The sequence below is a fragment of the Orussus abietinus genome, unplaced genomic scaffold (assembly GCF_000612105.2).
Source record: "Orussus abietinus isolate OABI.00-Male unplaced genomic scaffold, Oabi_2.0 scaffold4, whole genome shotgun sequence".
Lineage (NCBI taxonomy): Eukaryota > Metazoa > Arthropoda > Insecta > Hymenoptera > Orussidae > Orussus > Orussus abietinus.
Genome location: NW_019396014.1, coordinates 2,792,183 through 2,803,689, shown reverse-complemented (window position 1 = coordinate 2,803,689; position 11,507 = coordinate 2,792,183). Strand labels below are relative to the sequence as shown.

The following is an 11,507-nucleotide window of genomic DNA, read 5'->3' as shown; positions in this document are numbered from 1 at the left end:
CCCGCTTTAGATTTGCCTACATTCAAACGTCCTGCCATGAGACGCACGCGGCAGGAAAATGTCATTTTCACGCGGAGGAATTTATCTATAACTATAAGAAAAATTATGATACAGTCTCCTAGAATGTCTCATGAAATTTTATTGTCCCGTGTCTTATTGCTCGATGATAAGTACTACAGGCATCCGAAAGTAACGTAACACTTGCAACAAATCGCCAGTTTGCTGGCGACGCGAAATTGTGTATTGCACTTGAAAATTTCCATAAACGAGGTCGAAAGGGTGTACGGTGGGAAATCGCCATCTTTCGCACTTACAACAGAAGAGTAAGGACTAAGACGTGATTAATCGTCAATTGAAGTCTCTCAACGTAGAGCGGACTCCGGAAAATCAACACTTAAAAGCGAAGCTCTAATTCTCTCTAAAAAAGGAAAAAAAAAAGGCAAAGGACATGAGTTTGTGCAGAACGCCTTTGTGCATCGCAAGAAAAAGAAAAGGAAAATATGAAAATAGGAATTACCAACATCTTTGTGCAATTTCGCAAAAAGGTCCTTCAAGCGACAATGGTGGTCTCCACGAGTCCTTTGCATCCTGCGAAATTATCGACAACGATTGATTACACTAATTGCAGAACAACAAATACGCAATTATTCCTAACAACGGGCGGAAACGTTTGCAACAAATCCTTGCAAGAAAGAGGGTCCTGTCGATTGGATCCTGTTAGAGTCCTCGCTTTGAAATATACGAAATAACTATAGTACCACTGGTTACCGCGATTATTCCTAGCTTAGGTAAACTCGTACTTAATACTTTGGTTCTTATTTCTCCTGCTTCTTAGGGCGCAGTGATTAAAAAACGAACACGATTTCGACGTTCCTTTAACCGAAATAATTCTATGATAGAGGTCACGAAATCAAAGTCCATTATTCCCATCTTCCTCCGCGGTGAGAAATAAGCGGTGACGAGATTATCATAAAATTACTTTAGTTTACCCTACTGTCCTTAAATCAACTCAGCCAGTGCGAAGCAACTAGTAACAGTCGTGGAGAGAGAAAAAAAACGTAACCGATGAATAGTTAAATTGATTTACAGTACATCTCCCTAAGACAACTAAATCACGCACAGGATGAGAAAAGGTCTCCGCTTAAACAATCGTGCAAATACCGTACGATAATCATTAATTGTTCCCATCGGGGCGGCGCAATGAGCAATCGACAGTACATCTCGATAAATGAAATCCAAAATTGGAAGACGAGCTTATCGATTACGTCAACGTGTAAAATCGTGGTCCATCGATTTGAAAAGGCTCGTCGCAAAAATCGCGGTAAATCGCGTCGCAAAAGAAAAAATAAGTAATAACTATCACATGAAAAGTCCCATTTAGAAAAGTCTTCGCGACTATCGGCGAGTACTCGAAGAACGGCGTTGATTGTCTCCTTTGTACATCGGTTCCCGAATAAGTGTCCGAGATACATAATGCGAAGTGATGCGAAAATATATTTACAGATGGTTCGGTGCTCTCTTTTGATTCCTCACGACGTACATAAAACACTACTCGAGGCATACTTAAATACACGAAGAGAAACCTACACTCGTACATGGATCGCAAGGGTGACGCATTGAAAGTCTTGGCAGTGTCTAAAGCGAACGGCAAAGTAAGTACAATTTTGTACGTGTCAAGCAGTGCTTGAAGAGTCTCTCGACCGCTAATTAATTAACAAACTACTCCTCGAGACGTTGAAGAACGAGCAGTCCTCTCTGCGGCGCTCGAAAAAAAAAAGTCACATAAAGCGACCCCCTTCGTCTCTTTTCTCAAGTTCTACTCCTTTCTACCTTACAAATTGAGCAAAAATTCTACACCGCGTACTAAACTAACGCAAGAGAAAATCCTGACACTTTCATTCTCCATCCTCCAAGGAAGGACCCTGAAGAGAGGAGCAAATCGCAGGACGCGTAGAAGGTCCTGAAGAGCGACCCTGACCGGGTAATAATTCCCGTAGCGACATAACGACTCCAAGTCCTTTCCATTCAGCCTCAGGGTGCTCCTCCAGTCCTAACATATAAAGGAGAGGATCTAAATCCAAGCTCTCCATCAAATAACCGTATCCTGATAAGCAGGAGGTCCACTGAGTACAAACTGCCTCTGGCTCTGCCTGACGACGTCGGTTCTGCTGGGAACCTGAGGAGTAGCTCTAACTCCATGGTAATTGCTATAGCTCGACCTGGCACTAGCGGGTCTATTGCCATACAATTCATCCAAGTCCTCTCCATTGAGACTCTGAGTGCTGGTCTGCTGGAAAGTAGGATTGCTCTGTCCCTGCCATTGCATAGGGCTCAGATCATTGTTCTGCCAGTTGTCGGTCAAGTTCCTGGTGGAGTTGCTGGACTCCCAATTCGGAGGATCGGGGCTGGTGAAATTGCTGGTATTGCAGTAGCTAGGCTCCTGGTTCCACAGGGAAGGCGACGACACCGTCATGTTGACGGCCTCGGGCTGCCAATTCGAGTTCCTGTCTCTGTCCCAGGTACCGGCGATCCTGTCGTAATTCAGGGCACTCTGCGACAGGGTGCTGACGTTCTGGTTAGTCAGGTTGCTGGGAGGAGTATTCGCGTAGAGGCTCTCCTGCTGTTCCATGATACGGTTTACGGGATTCTTCCTCCGGGACTGACGAACCGAGCTCCTCCTGCTGGACCTCCTGGTCCCGTCTCTGGAGATGACGGACCTCCTCTTCACTCTTCGAGGTGTCATCGGCTTCGGGGAGACGCCCTCGTCCTGGATCGGCAGCTCCGGTTGCGAGTACTCGATGCTGTAGAGAGGCCTCGGCTGCTTTTTCCTCTTCTTAGTTTGTACTGCTACAAAACGTCAGAAGATCGATTACCAAAGGGCCAACGAGCGCGTTTAGTTGCTCCGCCAATATCTTGGCCATTTCTTTGCATCTCGGTTAATTACCAACAGCGTTAAAAGACACGAAATCCACTCGGGACTTTTATATAAAATATTAATCCACGATATCGTTAATATCTACTTAGAGTGAACTCGTTAATAAAATTCTAAGGATTTCTCGTTTACTTCTCGATTCCTTCTAAACGTGCTTTTCGAGGTACGTTTATTCTCCTTAATAAAAAAAAGCGAAAAAAAATTCTTTCCGCTGCTTTCGATTTCTCTCTCCTCCCTTTTGTTCGTTCGATTTGGAGATGAAAATATTTCGGTGAGATTCTACGGTTCATGCGAAGTGCACAGGGCCGAACGCTATGGATGAAGGTGAATTCCGAAAGATTCGAAAACTCCGGGATAAAAATAAAAATAAATGAATAAATAATAGAGACAAAGAGCAATCCACTACGGAAATTCGGATAAATTCGCCGACTACGATACGAGAGTCCACCAGAGACCAAAGCGTAGAACCATGTTAGACGAGGAGAAGAGACAGAAATAAGTGAAGGGGTTAATAAATCAAATAAAGCAAGCAATAGTGTGTTCTGCATTGCACGTTTATTGTTAACCACTGGATGCACCAAAATGTGTAACACAGTAGTCGCACCCACATAAAGCCAATCTCTACATACATAAAGAAAATACGGTACCGTCTAGACTACTAACGAAGCTAGCCGTACTACACGACACTAAATACTAATTAATCATTTCTGAAATGACGCAACAAGCGACGGAACATCTCTATAAATCATCGACAACGGCGAATTAAATCCTTGCGAAATGAAATCTAACATACAACCTCCAGACAAATCGTATCAAACGGATCCGACACGGCGCCATTTCAGAAAAAGCGACGAATCTCTAATCGATATCATGAAAAAATAAAAAGAAAAGTAAATCCATGGTCAACGAGTGGAATGCTATAAAAGTAAAGAAAGAAGGAAAAAAAACTTAAAGATCCTCCGCGGAGGGACAATAAATTAAATACGTAAAGTTAACATTAAAAAGTCCGACTTTAGTCTCTCGAAGCGACAGGGGCCGCCGCTTTCGGTCCCCTGGCGATTTCATTTTTCTCGTCTACGCATCAAGTCGATGCGATTGCCTAAATCATAGATAATCTACTCGAATATTGAGAAATAAAATAAAAAAAAGGGGGAGGAGGCAAAGAACGAAAATCCGTGACTACCATGCACTACCAGACGAGTTCCTAATCGATTGAAGATCCCTTCCGTAGCACCGATAACAGACCGCACTCTCAATCGCTAAATGCAATCCGTGATTACTATTATTAATTAACAATAAGGACCGGTAAGACGAATTCGTTACTTGCGAAATTGTGATGCTTGAGTCTCTTTGCGACGAGAAGGACAGCGTAGAAGTGCTGCATATCTCGAAATTGAGGGGGAGAGAGAGAGAGAGAAAAAAAAGGAAAAATGAAAACGTCATTTTACAGTCAACGACACCGACGAAGAGCGTACTTGCGATATCGATTAAAATTCGGATCCATCGATTACTTTGCACCGCGGGGACCAACAGTCGTACTCGACGACTCGGCCGTGCAAAGTGCACCTTTAAGTGCAGCAAGTATAATGTATAATTACAATTGCAGTACTCTTATCAGCTAGACCGAACCGCGGTTCCGAGATTGCGCCGAGGTGACGGCGATTCGGCCACGGCCGGTCACCAACGACGGTTCTACATATCACAGTGTATGCATCGTACGTATATTAGTACAATATAAAAAGCGCGCATTCCAGGGAGCAACGGGTGCAATGGAAAGAAAACTAGCGAAAAAGAAAAATAAAACAAAAGGGAAGTAAAGAAAAGTCAAGCCAAAGGCGAGTCAGGGTACGCGACCGGTCGAAGGTGCGGAAACGAGCGCATCGTTCGCGTTATCTCTCGGTACCCTAATTGATATAAAAAAAAAAAGGGCGCGATAACATTGCACAAAATCGATTGTCACAGACACCGGGGGTCAGGCGGTAAATTGTAAACGATTAACTCGCATAAAATGCCGATCCGGGTTAATCGGGGATAAGGCACCCGCAACTAGCTACGTTAACAAGTACCCTAACTATTTGGCAAGTATAGGAAAATCCGATTAGTCTAGTACAGGGCGGTAGAAAAATAAATTCCAATTGATCGATTAACGTTAGAACACCTTCGGGCAGGGTATGTGCACCGTCGACGAGGGTATCGATAAACCGCACCGAAAAGATTACCACCGGATACGATTCGCTGATCGTTTAAACAAACGCCGCAGTTCCCTTTTAGAAAATCCTCGGCTCGACATACCCTGCTTTCGGGATACCTATTTGCACGTACTCGTATTCTAGTCCGTGCAGAAGAGGTACCACGCCGCGCCGGTGAAAAATCCTTGTCAAGACTCTAATTCGTTGCACGAGCGCTCTCCTTGCCGACAAAAGTCGGACCGATTGTCTAAACACCCTCTTCAAGGTGTTCGTGCCGAGTGAACGTCGCCCGGCATAAGTCTACGATAAACGTCTCTTTTCAGCTTCTACCTTCTCTCTCCAGCAGTTCGGGTCTAAGTCTAAGTTCCTGCAGCCTTGATAAAAAGTCTTTTATCATCTACCAAATAGAAAATAAAAGAACAGAAATAATAATAAAAAAAAAAGAAAAAGAACCGACCGTCAGTCCTCCAAGCCAGGGTCACCCGTCGATGCGAGATGTACCCGAAAAGGCGTAACATACTCCATGGTCAAAGATTCCCAACGACCCTTCGAGGCGATTCCATCGTCCACAGACCCTCCGCCCCTCTTCAAGGTACCTTTTCATTGGCGCCAACCAGACGCTGAAACGAACGATTCTTAATCACCTAATCACGCGAATTCGCCAAAGCCCGTCATCGCGTCCGTTCGAACATTGAAATCCCTGAAGTCTGGGGAGGATTTTCCAAGTTCCAGCACCCGTTCGACGCCAATGAATCGGCATCTTTAGGCGAGACGCCAGTTCAGACATTATTGGTGTACATGGAGAGCGGTCTGCTGTCTCTTTTGGACCTGACGCTCCTCTCCCGTCCCAGGGTCTGCTCCTGGTCGATCGCCAATTTCGGGTCCGAGTAAAAGGACCTCAACGGCTGGTCCCTAACGTGGTCGGTAAAGACCCTGGGCTTGTGGACGCTCCCCGTGGGTTTACCGGGGACCGGTCGAGGCTTCGCCTTGGGTGCTACGACTGGACTGAGCTTGGAGGACTGCGGTCGGTAGAGCCTGTTCCTCTGGCAGATGAACCTGCCGTTGCTGTCCAGGGAGTCGTACTCCTCGTACGGAGACACCGGTCTCTGCAAATGGTCCAAAGGGTTAGAATAATCGTTACTGCACTCGGCGTTAAGCCGGGCGTTCTCCACGCTGCGGCCCGAGAGGTTGCTCCTGTTACTTTTCCCGGTGTCTTGTCTAGTCCTGGCGCGGGCCAGGTTGTCAAAGGACTTTTCACCGGGATGCCTCGGGATGGTCGTTTCGCGGTATACCAATCGTTGCGAGCTAGCGGTGCCCGTGGGATAGCTTTGGTCGGAACTTTTCTGGGGATAGGCAGGTGGCGGAAGAGCCGAGTAGCTAACGTACATAGGATGCAACGGTGTGTGGCCTGCCAGCCCAAAGTCACCACCTCCGACAAAGTCAACTGAAATGTCACCCAGAGTCCGTTTCGTTAAAACTCCATTCATAGGCCGGGGATACGAAGAGCGACTACGCATCGTCCAAGCCTTAACTTACTGGTTCAAGGTTCTCTACGATCGAACATGTGAACAGAGAGTTTCGGCTCCAAGCCTAATACTACAGCTGATAAGAATAAAATATATGCCAAGAGATAATCGAAAGAAAAATGCAGACTTGCGTTGGATGCTGGAAACTCACACTACTGCTATGCCTCGTAGAGTTGCAATACGTGGCGGTCTTTTTTACTGTTTTTTTTTTTCTTCTCTATGTCCACTACGTCTCGACTCGTAACCCATTCACACATTCCGAAATGAAAAGACGAGAGCGTGCAGGCGATATACTGGATGCGTCGGCACTTACCAAAATGGGGGATCAAATCCACCAATGAAATCGACTGCAACCGACAACCCTTTTTTCAAGTGACAACGCAAAATACGTAAGCGGATGCTCAATGGCTCGTTACCGATGGATAGCGGAATTACTGGCTAATTTCTTTAATTTACTACTTTTATTTTTAATAGGAGTCTAGCCTTAAGTACAGCATAGACCAAACAGCAGTGATAATGTGAGTGTTATTTATATTATTCTCTATCCATCGTTACCGTAAGCACTCTTTCCTTGTCGAAGCAATTTAAGGTCTCAGAGCAGAGTCTGAATGTTCAACGAGTAGTTAATTGTTAATGATAATTGTCTTTAAAGAGTTATTTTCTGTCAGAGTATGCAGCGAATGTATACGTTCTCGTTTTATCTGCTTGATTTCTAGAATGGGAGAGATTTAGACTGCCGTGACTTGCCCCCTTTATCTTATCAGAATACCCGAAAGCTGTGAGTCGATGAAGGAAAGCGTTAGTTGATAGAACGGTAAAAACCTAATCAGTGACCACATCCTTCGATACAGACTTCCAGTTAAGAGGGCAGGATTTTATGCAATGACTGTAATACAAAGAACTGGCTGTCACTGACGTAACGAGTCAAATCACTTGCTTCTACTTATCTGTGTCCACAAGCGTTCGTTCGTGGACGTCTTTTTAAATTGTGTCCGACTATCTAAGCAGATAGAATAATTTTTTTGATTCTAAACTATAACCGATCGGTCAATAACCCTGTGAGATATTTCAAAAAAATGAGACCAAGCAATGTAAACAAAAATTTCGATCAAGGAAAATTCATACTTACAGCTGTCATCTTCTTCGAGGAATACGCGACTCAGGCAGATGCCACCCACGATTGCCATAATCTAAGACATGGTTTAGCGTGAACTTTTTCATTGGCATGTCTCTTTTAAGCGGTAGACGTACGATGAGAATACTCACTGCTAAAAGACATTGTGTTGCCGCATGTAATACCTCTACTACTTCGTAATCTAGAACACAATCCGTCACGTTTGTAGGCCTCGCAGGTCTAAATAGTTCTGGTTCTGTGACATCGTAAACAGCTTTGCACCCTGGCCCGTTCACTTGCCACCAAGAGAAGCTGCCAGTACCCAAATTCAATATGTCACTGTTCTAAAATGTTAATAAATGCTTTAAATCGAAAATACATATTAAAAAAAAAATAACTAATAGGTATTAAGCAACGGTAAAATTACCCACCTTATCCAATACCCCTACATTGAGATAAAAACATATCAGGAAAATATTCCAACCCAACCATAGGGTATTCCATGTGCAATACTGTAATATAAATTACTGATAAGACACACTTTTATATCAAATTAATATATACGTATTGAATTCCTGAATAAATACTTAAGAAAGTAGTAAAGAAAATGAGTAAGTACGGATATACAAACCGATATGATGTATTTAGGTCTACATTGAAAGGCTCCAAAAAATCCAAGGATAACGAAAATAATGTTGAAAAAGTTAACCAATATCGGCGCCCACATAAACCCTAGGAAGTCGAATACTTGGCGTTCTATAGTAGTAATCTGTAAACAAAAACATTTTGATCATGACGACATGCTCCAAGAAATTGACAATAAGATAGGTGAATCATGTCCGAAGGTTGCTGTCATCGTTCCAACATATATACACTCTAGTGCGTGCTCAATTTCCAGCAATTGCTCCGTGTTCTAAATTCTTCATTAATTATCACTGCCTCCGAGACGAGTTAAAGTACCCACAATGGGATAGCACGATACGTTGCATGTACAGGAAATAATCTATTGTGTGCAAAAGTGCCCTCAGATCCATACATCAGATTAGGTGGAATCCAGCGTACAGTGCGCCGGGAAAGTGATCCACTTGTGCCGCTCCATGAGCAGAGGCTAACCCGATTACATATTCCACGTCCGATAACTTGCAAAATTTCCCTTCCTTCATTCAGTCTACATACTCGATACCACGATACATTCGGTAACAATCGATTACATGATACATGAGGCGTTTAGCTTTGTTTCCTATTAGTGATAAAAGAGACAGCATGCAATTCTTTAAAATTCCCCTTTAATGCAAGATTCCGCTCCTTTAAAAAAATTTCAGGAATCTTTTTGAGAGTTCAGAAAGTGCCTAATCGGGACGCGTAATCGCCTAGAGCATTCGAAAATGTGACTCAGGGATGAGTAACGCGTTCCGATTTCGAGCGTGACCGCGGGGTGAGAAAAACGACGCGAGCAGGTGCGAGCTACAGGTGAACTCATCTGGTTTCTCAACTCACGAGTTGTAGGGTACATATCGTCAGTAGGAAGTGTCTTCTGCTGCAAATTCCCATGTCATTTGGCCCGACTAGTGTGCGTCGACGAGGCCCTACAGCTCCAAAGAGAGGAAATTAAGAATCAGCCTGCACGCGCTGCATCACTCTATGCGCCCTGGACGCGCCGCCATGTTCGACACTTGTTCCTTCCGTTCTTGCGGACGATTGAAATGACATGTCCGCGCGCAACGAGCCCACCGAAAACTCGCCGCCGCTCACTTGTTTCGACTCGCCACTTTCCGATCGCGCGCGATCAAACGAGATCAACTCGGTCACTTTCGATCCGCGACGCCGTCGCCGTCGAATCACTCGGTCGATGAGTACTCGTTCACATAGAACGCGCCCTGACGGAAAAAAAATTCAATCCACTATACAGTTCCCCAAGTTCCCCCTAGATGGTGCCGTCCGCGTTGTCGAGCGACTCAGCACCGAGCTCATTTATCCGTAGAGCGCATTTGTCCGTCAATAATTTAGTTTATCGACGTGTGGCAGCGATGGTTTTCGTCCCACGAGTCACTAACCACGTGGTAACCCTCATTCCGGGGATTTTAAATCTGCTTATGCCGGGTAAAGAATATAGAGACGTGAACTCGAATCATTAGCAGCCCCGAGTTCGCCGACACATTTGGCAAATTGATTCAAATCGATTCGACAACCGGAATCGATTAGTTCACGCCGTGTCGCTCTTGCAGGAGTGGTAAGTCACGCGAGACTTTTGCAATTGGGAACTGATTAACGGCCTCGCAACAGTCGTCCACCTTTAACCAGCACATTTGACATTTAAAGGAACGGGGTGAAATAAAATCTGAATATTGATTTTTTTCAATCACCCGAGGGGGATTCACTGTATCATGTAAAGTGAGCGGGCCGTGAAATCGTCCTTGCAGCGCGAATGAGCATATTTACATTCCTTGACTTTTTCCCTTCTTTTTCAGAGTAGAACCGATTTCGAGCCGAAAACCGCGACGAGGCGAACTCGATCTTCCCGATCGATTCTCCGGTTTAATGGAACCCGTCGTTCCAGAAACGGAGAACCATGAAGGATGCCCGATAAAATCGGCGCCCGACGAGAGTGAAATCGATTCGATCAGGATCGCGATCTTTGGAGCGGAAGACGAATGCCTCGGTAAATCGTAAGGATTTCTTTTTCGAAAGGAGACCACCTTCTTCCAGCCCTCGTTTTTCAACACCGCTCAACATAAATCCCAGGGAAAAATTGAAATTTAATTATCATCGCTTTCAACGAGGATCTTCGAATACCTGACATATTAAATCCTCCATTGTTTGCAAATCCTGCACTGAGAGAAAAAAAAATCCATCGAACCAAAGAGCCATTTTATTCGTTCCACGAATAATTATTTTACTCAAATAAATTGTCATAACTCCGAATAAACATGGCGTCCGATTTATTCGAGTTTATTTGAGGTGAATAATTATTCTTTGAATTTACAGAATATTTCATTGGCACCATTCAAAGAAATAGTTCTGTGGTTGGGTGACGTTTCTTTTTAAGAGTGATATATGATAATTGTTGGAAATGATTCATTTTTTACTTCTCTTTCGCAGGCGATGGAATAATTAAAAGGCAGAAGCGAAAGGTTGACTTGGCAGATCGTAAATGCAGCTGTTACGTTATGCGCGCGCCAACTCATGGTGCACCTACTGACCGCCTTCGAACCTTCTCCCGGAGGTGGAGGAGGTAAAGGAGGAAAAGGAGGAAAAGGAGGTGGCCAGGAATCGCCTTGAAGCCGCAGGGAGAGAAGGCGTCGTGACTCCTTCCCATGAATGTGGGAAAGGGACGCGCTACCTCGCGAAAACGACGTCGAGTGGCATTAAAGGACTCCTGGTGTTTCAAGGATGCCTAGGAGGGCAACATTTCGCGGGTAAATATCGTGACCGATGGAGGCACCCGATAAACCGCATACGAGAGAAGGCAAAGGACGAGTAAAGGCGTGAACTACCGCATAAATCACATATAAGTAAGGACGTTCGAAGAATGGATGACGGTATCTCCGGCAATCAATTTTTTTCCCATTTTCTAGATCGACGTTTAATTCGTCGTAATATTGGGTAATACGCGGAGGAAGAGAATTCCATTCCCACGCGTTTCGGGTCTCGAGAGTGCATCATAACCGGAGGAGAGGGACCGGCTTGATGACTCCGGTGAGAAGTAACCGGTAATGATCTGCGACTTTCGTCGAGATGGGTTCACC

At 44.7% G+C, this 11,507-nt stretch overlaps 1 protein-coding gene across 4 annotated transcripts; it reads right to left on the bottom strand.

Annotated features, from left to right (window-relative positions):
* Window positions 1–119: 119 nt before the first annotated feature.
* Window positions 120–9,604, bottom strand: LOC105695759 (sodium/potassium-transporting ATPase subunit beta-1-interacting protein). Of its 4 annotated transcripts, none has more exons than XM_012417646.1 (7): window positions 9,259–9,604; window positions 8,393–8,530; window positions 8,193–8,273; window positions 7,914–8,105; window positions 7,777–7,837; window positions 6,508–6,565; window positions 2,705–2,847 (listed from the first exon to the last, which is right to left on the bottom strand). In XM_012417646.1, the coding sequence occupies exons 1-7, from the start codon at window positions 9,310–9,312 to the stop codon at window positions 2,835–2,837; spliced, it is 597 nt and encodes a 198-aa protein (XP_012273069.1). In that variant the 5' UTR covers window positions 9,313–9,604; the 3' UTR covers window positions 2,705–2,834. The 4 variants fall into 4 exon arrangements, with proteins under 4 accessions (XP_012273067.1, XP_012273069.1, XP_023290371.1 ...); XM_023434603.1 differs by having other exon boundaries at window positions 2,705–2,844; XM_012417644.2 differs by lacking the exon at window positions 6,508–6,565 and having other exon boundaries at window positions 120–2,847.
* Between the last annotated feature and the right edge of the window lie 1,903 nt (window positions 9,605–11,507).